The 14,187-nt window shown below is 35.2% G+C and overlaps 1 protein-coding gene and 2 long non-coding RNA genes across 3 annotated transcripts; all 3 read left to right on the top strand.

Annotated features, from left to right (window-relative positions):
• Positions 1-841: 841 nt before the first annotated feature.
• On the top strand, positions 842-3,899 carry LOC113352944. The gene is made up of 3 exons (XR_003360999.1): positions 842-908; positions 1,217-1,283; positions 3,639-3,899. It is a non-coding gene; the product is annotated as an uncharacterized LOC113352944 (long non-coding RNA).
• A 576-nt stretch (positions 3,900-4,475) lies between these two features.
• On the top strand, positions 4,476-6,513 carry LOC113350623 (interferon-induced, double-stranded RNA-activated protein kinase-like). Its single transcript, XM_026594760.1, has 5 exons — positions 4,476-4,569; positions 4,658-4,925; positions 5,112-5,156; positions 5,999-6,072; positions 6,398-6,513. The coding sequence occupies exons 1-5, from the start codon at positions 4,476-4,478 to the stop codon at positions 6,511-6,513; spliced, it is 597 nt and encodes a 198-aa protein (XP_026450545.1).
• A 5,980-nt stretch (positions 6,514-12,493) lies between these two features.
• On the top strand, positions 12,494-13,937 carry LOC113352943. Its single transcript, XR_003360998.1, has 3 exons — positions 12,494-12,559; positions 12,795-12,864; positions 13,401-13,937. It is a non-coding gene; the product is annotated as an uncharacterized LOC113352943 (long non-coding RNA).
• The last annotated feature ends 250 nt before the right edge of the window (positions 13,938-14,187 follow it).

The following is a 14,187-nucleotide window of genomic DNA, read 5'->3' as shown; positions in this document are numbered from 1 at the left end:
TCATATGTTTTTTTATGAGTTATATAATAGAAATTGATCCAAAGATATTTTACGACTCTTTGTTTAACCTCATTAGATGACCATCTGTACACTTCAACGATTTGTGACCGGCCGCCTCTCAGTATGTGATAGTGATTTCGCTCTTGATTTTTAGATATATGACCAGAAGTTACATCTAATCCAAACATAAGTTGTCACTGAGTGAACTTAAGTGGTCGGTCCTTACTCTAATTTTTCTAGGATGGATATTTACTTGTTGGTTGCCCATTTTTGCTTCTTCTGTTCATTTGAGACACAGTGGACTAAAAATTAAAAGAATTTTGAGAAGAATTACTAAAAAATTATAAGAATTTGTACAGAGGTGAAAAGTATATAGAGCATGAGGTGAAGAGGTTAAATGAAAGGGTGTATATATATATAGTAGTAAACCAAATATAGCTGTTGGAGAAATTTGAACTTTCAAAAATAACCGCTAGCAGCGTCGTTCCCGCGCGACATAGGTTTTGCCGCCGACTAACTCTCTCAGGGACGAAAATATGTATCACAATAGGGGAGGAGAAATTATGGAAATCTTCATTATTACCGGTTAAATTCCTTGGTTTTAGGGAGAAAATCAAGTATCCGCCCCCTAAAATCAATTATCATAAATATACAAGAATGACAAAGAGATTTTTTTAAGTTTGTTAAGAATATAGTGGCCGCGTAAGGAATGGATGAATGGATTACCGAAGGTTTGATTTGTTACCACTTACACTTTTTCTAAAGCTAGCACGTATTGGGTAGTGGTTTATTAACATAAACACGTATTTTTCTCTTTCTTTCGGTTTATCTGCTTTAAGGTTAATAACTAACAAGTAAATCTCTGCAATTTTTCATGTGATGCAATCAAGAGAGTGATCATATTAAAGGTATATTTCTGCTTCTTTTGATTACTTTGATTTTAAATAATTGAAATGAATGTAAAATTCTAATTGAAATGAATGTAAAATTCAAATTGGATTTTTTCCTTTCAAATTTAAAATCTAGGGTTCTATGTTTGTGTAGATCGATTGATTTTTTTATTGATTAATTACTATTTGAAGTATATCTTTTGATTTTTATAAAATATAACTTTTATTTTTTTTTGTTCGATAGTGTATAAGAAAGCAAATGGCGTTTGTTTTAACCCTTCAAAAAAAAAAGATAGTGTATAAAAACTAATCCAATTTATTTATAGGTACGAAAACAAATTGAATAGCTGCATACATATGGATGGGGATAAAAATGAAAGTGTATCTAAAAAGGTAAAAATCTTTGCGCTCATTCTTCTGCTTAGTCCTGTATTTTCTTCTTTTTGTTTCTATGTTTATCATGGACTAATGGAGCATATAGTTGTTGTCATTTACATAATATGCCAATAATTTTTATAAGACATACAACTTCAACATTATGAGCATAGTGTTGTTTCTTTCAAAGAGGTCAAGAAATCAAAGAATATATCTAGTTTGTGTGAATGGTTAGTGAAAAATGGAATTATACATCGAGTGATTGAACTTGTGCTTACGCTACCAGTTTCTACTGCAACAACAAAACGAACTTTTTCAACAATGAAAATTATCAAGACTAGACTTTGTAATAAAATGACAAATTCCCTGCAAACTCTTTGGTTATGCATATTGAAAATGAAATTGCAAAAAAGTTTAGCATTGATTTAATTGTTGATGCTTTTCGGGATCTAAAAAATGTCGTGTAACATTTTGATAATTTTAAGTTAAATATCCTTGGTTTAATTTTTTTCCTGTAATGGTTTGTGTTTATTCTTTTTGCTTCTCCCCCTTGTGAAAAGATATGGCTCCGTTCCTGTTATTCTATTCCCTAAGAGCAACTGTAGTGGTGCGAGCATAACCAAAGAGCAAAAACAAAAAAAAATTAAAAAAGTTTGGTTTACTCCGTGCTGTCACGCTACGGTGCACGAGTAAAATTTGACCGAGCACACATTATACCCCCGACTGGTTCAAACTCACATTAAATGTTCGCCTCTCATCAGACTCACATTATACCTTCGCCCCATTTACACTTGCTTTTGATTCAAACGTAAGTATAATGTTCGCCCCACCATCATACGGATTTTATACTTACACACTGCTATAAATGGACATTATATCTACGCTCTGTATCAGGCACATTTTTAATGTCCGCTCGACTAAACATAGTTATACTCCAGATTTCAGACCAAATATACTCTAATTTTTAGTCTTTAATCCATTCGGCTTTGATTGATTTCTGGACCAAAAATTTTTGATTTTGGTCGTCCACTGTGGTTAGGCTAAGCACATTTTGATGGCCATTTGTCAATCCAAAGCCCTTTTAAGTCACACAAATTATGTTTGGACCGTGGTTTTGAACAACGAAAAAACAACACACTCACATTCAATCATTAAAACGGGACCCTGCATTTCTCCCGGAGATGGGACCCACCCATTGTGTGTGCGCTCGGTTTTTATCGTGTTTGAACGGCGGCTCATATAGAACCACTGTTTAAGTCATATGCTCTGAACATCCAAAAGCTCCATCATCTATGATTTCTAGTCTAGACTCTAGACTCCGGAGAGAGATTCGTAAATGGTCTGTTTACCAGCAACGACTCAATCGCTATCATGTATTTAATGTTACTGTCCTAAACTGTTGACTATAATACCCCCTGTTTTACATGTAATTAACATTCCTATCCACTTTCGTGACTGGTTTGGTATTTGTGGGAGAAAACAGGCGGGTGAGTAGTGCTATTTTCGTAATTTAGGACTAAACAAGGGCATTTTGCTATAAGAAAAAACAAAGAAGTACGGTACAGTGTCATCATCTTCTTCATGCACGATATACAAATATAATCTCAACTTTTTTCATCAAATCAATTTCTCAGAGCGAAAAAACGCCCCTACTGATTGCGCAATACGCCCTTGAAAAATGCGTACGATAGAATCACATTGTTTTCTTTAAGTTCTCAGCATTTGATACTCTTTCCCCCCTCCTTTTTATTCTCTGTATTTTCTCTCCTCTGCAATCACCAAGCAGAAGCCCTAATTCGGTTATATAGTTAGAGGGTAGTTTTTGTTCCAGGGTTTCTTACATTTCAACTGAGTGCTGTCATCAAGCAAGTAAGCCTTCTTCAATTCTTCCATTTTTTGTTTTGTTTTGATGTTAACTAAGTTTTGATTCAAAGTTTGTTTGAAGGTTGTAGACACCAGAACTTTCTAATCAGATGCTTAGATGAAAGATTTGTTAATAAATATAGAATTCATCTTTTTCCTATGCTTTGAATCAAGTATGTCTTTGTTCCGATTGTTAGAATCAGGTTGTATAAGTTGCTAGTATGAGGGATATACTTGATTTGACATTGTTTCCTTTCTACCGTGTACATAATTGTATAATTACATTTCATTTACATTGATTGATATGATGATTTATGTCTTAAGTTTACTGAAGAATTGATAAACATATCTTCTGTTTTATTTTGGCTTTTTCACCGATTGAGATAACAAGAAATTACTGAGTCTAACTAGGTATCAGCCTAATATCGATCCTGTGGCCACAATTTCAAATCCCTCTTCTTCTTCAACACCTTCATCTAACTGCTATTACTTCTGTTTCTTTTTTATTAGCACGGACGTTTATTCAATGAAACGAAAGATTCTACTTGAAACCCCATTGAATAAGAAGAGATACAAGGAAGCTGGTGTGGGGGTTTGAAACCCTGAAGCAAGAATACGAGAGGGCAATTCAAAGAGCTAATGATGCAGAGAAGAATTTCTTGGAATCCCTTAAGTCACGCTACGAACAAGAATTTACGGAACGAGCTACCATTGGTTCAGGGGCTTATGCCCAAGTTCGCAAGTGTACCCATAAACTAGATGGGCAAGACTATGCCGTGAAACGGATCCGTTTTGTCGGATCAAAAGATCTAATAATCCCGTAAGGATCATTTCCTATTCTAGATTTTTTCTTTTTATAAGTGCATTCGTAATTTTAGAATGAGTAATTAGTGGAATGGATAATGCTAACTTGTCTTGTGACTTACAGCGAAATTCAAGCCCTGTCGAGACTACAACACCCAGGAATAGTCAAATACTTCACTTCCTTGGTTGAATTTGATGATATTGAACAAAAGGATTTCAGAATAATCAAATTTGGTGAACTTCTTAATGATGAAAAAGTTGCATGCTATTTCGATCTCTGTGAGCTTGATCAGCCCAGCTCAATTCCTATGTCAATTTACATCCAAATGGAACTTTGTAACAGGTAACTTAAGATCTAAAAGAGTTATTTTTGGTGTATCTACGTTTGAAATCTAAAGAGTTATGTATTTACTGAGCAGAAACTAACCTAGTATATTTTTGGTTAAACCAAGGAGTCTATGCGATGACATTGAAAGCTTTGGTACAATGGAATAACAGACTGGCTTGGAGTATTTTAAACAAATCTTAGATGCCGTGGTCTACATGCATCAACAACAAGTTTATCACAGAGACTTGGCATCAAGCAACATTTTTCTGTCTGAATCATCCAAAATTAAAATTGGGGATTTTGGCATAGGTAAGATCCGAATAATATGACTTGCATTGTAGGATATATCTGTGTTTAATCTTTTATTGAATAATCATATTGTTTTTTCTCTACTCAGCCAAAATTGGGGATGTTGACTTGCACTCAACCAGGCTAGGACAAGGCTTGTATACTGCTGCCAAAGTAGATATATACAGCCTGGGCATTCTACTGTTGGAGTTGTTATCTGAGTGTACGTTTACTTGGGATAGGTTTGATAAGATCAAGGAATTTGTTGACCACGGTATCATCCCCGAAGTAGTTGATCAACGTTACAGAGAGCTTATTGTTCTTCTCACATCTACTGATCCTACAAAACGACCTTGGGCGGCAGAGATCCAAGAGATGTAAGTTTTTCAATCTAAAGATGGACCCTTACTGTTATCTAGTAGTGTTTATACAATCAAAAAAAAATCTAGTGTTTGTATTAATGGTTCAACTCTGAATTGCTGGTTCTGCGAAGTTCAAACTGAACTTGTCTTTACTGGTACTCTAGTGTGTGTGTATGGTTTAACTTTGCATTGCTGAAACAGATTCAACAAGATGGAGGGAGGCGCATGCTGTGCACCACAGGAACAGTGAGCTGCAAGTAGTTTTAGTTTGGGAATTTTGATAAAGTAACGGCTTGTTAGGATGGTTAAGTGCCAGCTGGCACCTTACAAATGACTTATACACCCCTCGAGCGTGCATCTCACACACACAGTAGTAACAAGGCTGGAAATTCTTCGCACGTGCAACTCACACGGACTCAGGTAACATAACGGCCAGAAAACACGTGGCATGATCCTGTGCATACAAAAATGAACGACCATGATTAAGCTGACAAAAAAACGGCTATCTTCATCTTCTCCACCCTATAAAAACCAGAGAAGAACCCTAATTCATTCATATCAATCAAACCATTTTTTTTAAGTCACTCATCAAATTCAAACTTAGCAAACGCAAACAAGTAATGGGTGGTGGTCAGAATGAATCTCCAAGTATTAGCAACATCAAGAATAAGGGAAAAAAAGGCATGATTGATTGTGCAATGTGTAAACAAGGAAATCATGACACACAAGTCTGTCCTTGGCTGTATTCTAGGTGCAAGCATATTCCATGTGTTGGTGTGAGAGCATTACTTAAATCTACAACAACTGAAAACTATGAAAAAATGTTCTTCAAGTGCACAATACCAACCTGTATACTTTGAATGGTTTGAAGATGCTTTAGACCACTGTAAAGCCAAGGACATTATGTTACCATCAACAAAAAGTTGTTGTGCTTGTGGAGAAGAAGACCACTGCTACAATGATTGTCCACTGCATAATCAGGTTTGCTTTTCTGCAACCTGCAAATCCAAACTCATACTGAAGATGTGCAAAAATCAACACAATAAGAATATAACTTACCTTTCCTGTCAAGATTGTGAATCTTTTAGATGGGCTTCAGATGTCCTCTACATTGCTGCAAAAGTCAGGGTTAGAGAATCTGCAACCCAAATGGCTGCCATATGTAAGCAATTAGGAAAAAACCTCCATATGTAATATGTAAGAAGTTGCTTTAAGAACTTAGTTTACTACATTTCATATCCTGTCATAACATGACAAAAGATGTTCAAACAGACCAAAGTTCACAACCCGTTACATTCTTACAATAACTTAAAGTTCACAAATTAACCATTCATAAAAGATACCAAAAAAAAGGAAACTGCAACTTTAGTTTTTCTTTGCCTTACTAGGTTTCTTTGTATTTCCTTTAGGATCTGTCATAGTCTGGCTCACTGTTTGTTTAACAGATCTAACGTTTCTGAAATTTTGAGAAACTTTCTGCTTCTTAGTTCCAGCTGGTTTTGAAGTAGATGCACCTGGAGTATCATATGATTTCCTCTTCTTAGATCTTGAAGAGGTTGCTGCAGGTTTATCAAAGCTTGTGAGAGTTGCACCATCAACTTGAGTTCTTTATCTAGGTGCTTTAGAGTTCTGCCCAACAGCACCACCAGAACATCCCCTACTGTTGTGGCCTCCAATCCCACACCTGCGAAATTTGTAGACTCTGGGTTGTGGTGGAGGTTCATCATATGCCCTCCTTCTTTTAACTCTAGGCCTTCCTGTTTTCCTGCCACTTTTAAGAGGGTTTAGCTCCATCTCTACCTGCAACCAAACAATAAAGGGAAATGAAAAATGAAACCCTAAAGGAATCATACATGTTATATAAAGAAGAATATTGTGAATATTAAATGTACAACTACCAAGATAGTGCTTTACTGGTTTCAGATCTAGTTTAAAGTGCTTACCTTGACCCATTCTTTGACATCAACCAATGGTTTCAGATGTGGCTCTAAATGCTGCCACAAAGTAGTAATGAGAGCAGTACCTGTTCAACAACAAAAGTAATGGTTAACAAACACAAAAAGTAAATAATTAACAAGAGCAAAAAGACAAATAAATGTATAAAGTGAACTTGTGAACTTACTTATTCCATTTTGGTCTGTATCCTTTCAATACGCAGAGTGCATGTATGCATACAAACCCTCTCAGCTGCTATTGAAGACAAGAACATGTTTTTTCTTCCAAATTAACAGTGAAAACAGAATTGTGAATAGATGTAACTTCATATAATTTTCCAAAAACACATGGATTGACATCAAAAGGACCAGTTAACTTGCACATATTCTTTATCAAGTTCATTGCCTTTGGAAACAAACCTTCATCTGGCCATTTTTCAGCCTCTTGCCTCCTTTCATGCCATTTAGCATTCACCAACTGACTATAAAGGATTCCTATTCTACAAGATAGGTTTGTCCCTAATGTGTGGGATCATTGCATTAAAAGACTCACTAAAATTGTTATTTAAGTGTTCACATTTACAAGTGTCATCAAAGAATGCTCTTGACAAAGACTCAGGACCAGCATCCAAAATGTATGATGTGCTGCTGGATTTTCAGCCTTCAAAGCATCCATGTGTTGCTGCATATAACACTCAAAAATGTTTACATATGACAGTAAAAAATGTTTACATATGACAGGCAAAAAAGTTTACATATAAAAAAATGAAAGTAGCCTGGAAATATACATTACTGGTAATGATGCCTTTTGTATGCTTTGGAAGCATTCCACAATGAGTTGTTCAAAGTTTGCCCTTTATAGTACTTTTTAAAGTTCTTATACAAGTGTATGCAGTGTATTTCATACAAATATATCAATAAACCTAAAGAATCATAAGATGCAGTGAACATACAAGAAAACTAAGAAATCAACATACCTCCAGCAATATTTGTGAGGCCTGCCAGGAAATACAGCAGGAACAGCTTCAAGTAAGCCTTTCTGGCTATCTAAGATGAAGGTAGGAGGCATAAGATGACCATCTATTGCTGGCTTCAAATCAGTGATGAATTGGGTCTAGTTCTCAATGGTTTCAGACTTGCAAACACAAATTCCCAATGGCACTAATATGTTTTCTGCATCTAATCCTGTTGCAGCAAGTAATACACCTCCATGCTTACCAGTTAGATGGCAAGCATCAAACCCAATAATATGCCTGCAACCTTTTTGCCATCCTTTAATTGCTGCCCCAAAGCTAATAGTCATGGTTTCAAATGCATTGTCAGACTTACAGTAAGAAAAGTCTGCAACATTGTCCTTGTCTAAGTTACTTACCATCTTACAAAATGTTGGAACCATCTTAAAATTGTCTTCATAGTTTCCATGCATGTATTCCAATACTAACATCCTAGCCTTCCATGCAGTATGGTAAGGAATTTTAGTCTTGTGAGAAACTTTAAAATCCTCTTTAATCTGCCTTGGTTTTGGAATCACTTTCTTGGCACTGTGCTTCAAATTTTCTATTAATACATCAGTAACATACCTTGCATCTGCAGATCTATTTCTACCCTCAAAACTTCCTTCACAAGTATGTGTGAGGTTGACTTTCATAATTTTAAAGGTAGACTATTTCTTAACTCTAGATGCAAACACAAACTAATTGCAGTTACATTCTTTTCTATATGGACACCAAACCCTAAGTCTCTTCTTATCACTTTTCTTTACTTTATATTCATGCTCTTCATGTACACAATGGGCTCTAAGATGCCTTTGAAATGCCTTTTTATTAGGAAATAATGTACCTACCACCATTTGTGAGGGGTCAAGAGGTTCATCATGTTCTTGGTCTGGGAACAATTCTTCCTATTCTTCTTAAATAACTTCTTCCTCAGGAATTCTTCAACCATTCAGGATCATCATATTTCATTTCAGCAGTACCTACAACAACAACAAAAATGAGTTAGTACAAGCAATGTAACCAAAATGAGTTAGTACAATAACTTCTAACTGTTACCTCCATTATGTTTTCCCTTATCTCTTCCCTTATCTCCTTGTACAATAACTTCATCAGGGAAGTTTAATGCCCTCTCAGCCTTAAAGTTCTTGGACCATTCAGGATCATCATCCTTGTTCTCAACATCACCTAAACAACAACAAAAAACATGAGTTAGCATAATAAGGAAACCAAAAAAAATAAATCAATAATGTGTAACAGTTACCTTCATCATTGTTTTATTCACCATCATCACTTGAATCACCACTATCTTCTTTTTGCATCATCATTTGAGTCAGCACTATCTTCTTCTGAATCATACTTCATACAATCACTATCTTCATCACTATCATATATTGGTGTAGCATCAAGGTCCTCTACAGGGTTGCACTCATCCTTACAAATGTTCTCAAGTTAAACAACATAGTCATCAGCTTGAGCAGCTCCCATTTCTCTATCTAGCATTGCTTGATTTACCCAACAATCATGATTAAATACACCAACATCTTCAATGTCTTCATCACTTTGTCTATTTTCAATATCTTCATCTTGAGCAGCTCTCATTTCTACATCTTCATCACTATCAAGTACAACTGGTTTGGTACTTGAACCACCTGTCTCACCAAACAAATTCTTTGAAGTAGAATTTGTAACTCCTTTATCTTTCAGTCTAGGGATTCTTCTCACTGGAACTGATGGTGACTTTGACACTCTAGTCTTCTCAGATGTGTTCATAATGGCCTGCAAAGTATCCCATTCTGGATTGAGTATCCTTACTTGTAATTCTAAACAACCATTACAATTCATTTCAGCTTTCTCCCAAAATGTGAAGCAGTCCTGATCACTCATTAAGCTACAACCAACTCCATTGTCCATCCACATTAATCAACAGTTTCAATATCTTCCAGTTATAACCTACTGTGAATCTTTTGCTCAAGCATCTTCAAGATCAGTTCATCTTTGTTCAGGTTTTTCAATAGAAATTGAATCTGACTCTGTGTACAATAACAATTTACATCCCTATATGGTGTATTTCCACTGAAACATTGAAAAATAAGCATACAAAGTACATTAGAATCATACCCAAATTCAAGAAATTTTAAGAAAAAACATTACAAACATAAACAATAGCATGCATCAAATACTGTTAACTAGTTGGTCTATAGTGTTTCAGATACTACAATCATTAGTGCATGATAATATTGATTCACCTAGACATTAAAACAAAAGGTTTAAGCTCATGATGATCGTGTGTACTGAATCAACAGCAAGAAGAACAAATTAAAATTAGATCCATAAATAAATTCAACAAAATCATATACTCAAATAAATTGATTGGTAAACTCAAATATTGTTAACAAATTCCCAAACCCAATTTCTAACGAACCTAACTTTATAAACATATAACATTTACAAAATCAGATGAATAAAGTAGAATATTCATCATGCAATAACATAAACATCATCATTCAACTACAGAATCATCACCAAAACGAAGAAATTATCATCAAAAAGAATAAATCAAAATAGGGTTTTGATAAAACTAACATGTCTGCAACCTTCTTCCTCTTTTCGTTTTCGTTCATCTTCAAATCAAGCAAACACCCAAGTTAAGTCTCTCAATCACTCTCGATTTCACTTAAAATAGCAGAACAATCACGATCTACAAATCTCTCTCTCAATCACCACTGCTAAACAACTGAAACCTAAGAGAGAAAAGTGAAAATGAAAGCCTCTCTCTCGACGGGTCATAAAAACCAAGGGATGGACTGGGAAATTCGGTGGAGTTTTGACCACGTGTTGACTTGGTTGACCAATAGATATTTAACTTTTGACGGATTCTGTAACTGAGGGACAGTTTTGAAAAATTAAAAATAACGGGGCAACTTTTTAAACCGTAATTTGGAAGTGGGGCAGTTTAACAAAATTCCCTTTTAGTTTTTGTTGCTGTTAGACTGCTACTTTTACTAAAGAGCTTTTGTTTTGACCGAGGATTATGTTTTTGATTTTGATTTTAGCTTCCCGTCGATTGCTATTTTGATTAATGAAGGTTGTGTTTGTTAGATCTCAATTTTTGTTCCAGTAACTATGGTTGAAAGTTGATAATGTCAGTTTTGTAATCCAAGTGAATGATCTATGACCAGTAGATTTACTTATTCAACAATCTTGTAATGGTCTTCTTTTGTGCTCGGGTCTTGGTGTAGTTCTCGTACAGCATGATTCCTCCACCACCTCCATTAATGTTCCAAGAAGAAATCAATTGGAGTTCTTTTGATTGACAATTCTATTTAGCTTTTAGTCCACAAATATCTCGGAACTGTGAAATTGTGTGTGATTGGACTACTGACCATACGACTCATAGTTATCACTTTATCAGATAGCAATATATTCTTCGATAACATGTTCATGGAGACATATTCGCCGCTGCTGCCATTGATAGAATGCCTGTGCAGAGATCATGTTTGGATAAATTTCAACACAAACTCGTCCAGTTCGCTTATGAGACACATCAACCAAAGATCCATCACTAATACCCGGTTTTGCTTGCTGCCAAATCCGACGAATAGTTCTTGAGGTCACTGAAAACTTAGCAGCAACCTCAACACTTGTACCGTGCTTCATTTTTCCATCTACACTTTGTTTGAGAAGCATCTCGTAAATGGCTTGACGTTGACTGTTGGTTAGATTTGCGTTCTTTGCTGATTCCATTTTCCTGGTTTTACACAGAAAAATTAAGCAAATACTACTGTCAAACCCAAGAAAAATGAGATAAGTATAAATCAAACTAATGGGTATTTTACTCACAGAAACAATATGACAGCCTGCAAGGAGAGAAAGAATGAGAGCGAGAGCTTTCAAGGTTGACAATATTTTAATTCATTAGGATAAAAGAATTTAAAGACGAAATCTGGAATTTCCATTGTTGGAGTAATTTCAAAGAGGAAATAAACTACAGTGGATTTTCAATTTTCAATTTGTTTCCCCTCTCAACGAAAATTTCAATGTTCCCTCTAAATTTGTGGCCTCAAATTTATCACTTTTTCCCTGAACTGCACTGCTTTATGACTCTGTGTCATGTCTCAAACCCAATCATATGTTCTAGCCGTGCTGGTTTTGGTTTTGGTTGGAATGCTATCTAGGCAAGCAACTACCTCCTGCGGCATTCCAGGCATAACATTAGGTGCTGAAAAGAAAACACCACCAGCGGCACTTGCACCACATCCAATTTCAGCACCAATAAGAAGCGAGAACAAGGGATTTAAGTTTAATGCAGTATTATGGAGTATATGAATAAGCTAATCAGTAGGCGCCAAAGTCCCTCTAATTCAGTCTATACTCTTTTAGTTCTAATTCGTCTGCATGCCCAACACTAGATGGCTCTACAACTTAGGAAAAAAAAATTAGATGCCAAAGTCTTAGTATTGCCCCTAAAGATGACAGAGAGATTTTTTTCTATAAGTTTGTTAAGAATATAGTAGCCACGTAAGGAATGGATGGATGGATTACCGAAGGTTTGACTTGTTACTACGTACGCTTTTTCTAAAGCTAGCACGTATTAGGTCGTGGTTTATTAAGATAAACACATATTTTTCTCATTCTTTCGGTTTATCCGCTTTAGGGTTAATAACTAACAAATAAACCTCTGTAATTTTTCATCTGATGCAATCAAGAGAACGTATTAAAGGTATTTTTCTGCTTTTGTTGATTATTTTGATTTTAAATAATTGAATTGAATGTAAAATTCAAATTGGATTTTCTCCTTTCATATTCAAAAATACAGGGTTCTATGTTTGTGTAGATCGATTGATCTTTTATTGATTAATTACTATTTGAAGTGTATTACTTGATTTTATGAAATATAAGTGCTATTTTCTTTGTTTGATTGATAGTGTATAAGAACTAATCCCACTTATTTATAGGTACACAAACAAATTGAATTGCTGCTTGCACATGTGGATGGGGATAAAAATGAAAGCGTATCTGAAAAAGGTAAAAATCTTTGTGCTCATTCTTCTGCTTAATCCTGTATTTTCTTCTTTTTGTTTCTATGTTTATCATGGACTAATGGAACAAAGTTGTTGTCATTTACCTAATATGCCAATAAATTTTAGAAGACATACAACTTCAATATTATGAGCATAGTGTTGTTTCTTTCAAAAAGGTCAAGAAATCAAAGAATATATCTAATTTGTGTGAATGGTTAGTGAAAAATGGAATTGTGAAGAATGGAATTATACATCGAGTGATTGAACTTGTGCTTACGCTACCAGTTTCTACTGCAACAACAAAGCGAACTTTTTCAGCAATGAAAATTATCAAGACTAGACTTTGCAGTAAAGTGAAAAATTCCTTGGAAACTCTTTGGTTGTGCATATTGACAAAGAAATTGCAAAAAATTTAGCCTAGATTCAATTGTTGATGCTTTTCGAGACCTAAAAGAATGTCGTGTAACATTTTCATAATTTTTAAGTTAAATAGCCTTGGTTTAATTTCTTTCCTGTAATGGTTTGTGTTTATTCTTTTAGCTTCGCCCCCTTGTGAAAAGATCCTGGCTCCGTCTCTGCTGCATCAGAACAAGTCATAGTGATTCTTGTCCCTTACAAGACACCGGCATTGATGCTTGTTCTGAAACTGCAGAGGAGTAGTATGTACAAGAAACTGAATTCTACAGTTCATCAACTAATTCTGCCCTGTATTAGACACCTTACTATCAACAACAGGGATAGTAATGGTGAATTGCTTTCTCATCTAAGCAGCTATGCAGTTGTGTATATGCGGTCTTAAGTTTCTCCTCAAAGTTCACTGGAACCAGTCGACAACAGTAACTGCAGCAATAATATTGATTGTATGCTATTGTTGTATCATCAATGCAAGGATTGCATTATACAAGCAACAACATGGATAGTGATTATAGAAGCAAAGATTTTCATTGCACTGAGATAGCTGCTCTCCATCACCGTTTTCAATCCGAGTATTCTCATTCTGTCCATTACTCGTTTAGGAGCAAACCTGTACAAAAATATGACTAGGAAGATGCCTTGCATTATTTCCTCATATTTTGGGAGCGGGTCATACATGTTATCAGAAAATTTTACCTTTTTTTTTTTTTTTGAAGATGCAGCAATTTTGTGGGAAATTCTTTTTGCTCAATTTTGAGGGAAATGATGGATAACACAACTAATATCTTATCCGTGGGAGGAGGTTTGTGGCGGAATAGTGCTTATTTTGTAGGGAATGTTGAAAAGTGGATCTTCGTTTCTGATAGTTGCATAGAGAAATACAGAAGCAAAAATGTTTACTTTTTCTTTTCTT

This window comes from Papaver somniferum, chromosome 2 (genome assembly GCF_003573695.1).
Source record: "Papaver somniferum cultivar HN1 chromosome 2, ASM357369v1, whole genome shotgun sequence".
Classification (NCBI taxonomy): Eukaryota; Viridiplantae; Streptophyta; class Magnoliopsida; order Ranunculales; family Papaveraceae; genus Papaver; species Papaver somniferum.
This window is presented reverse-complemented; position numbering and strand designations above follow the sequence as displayed.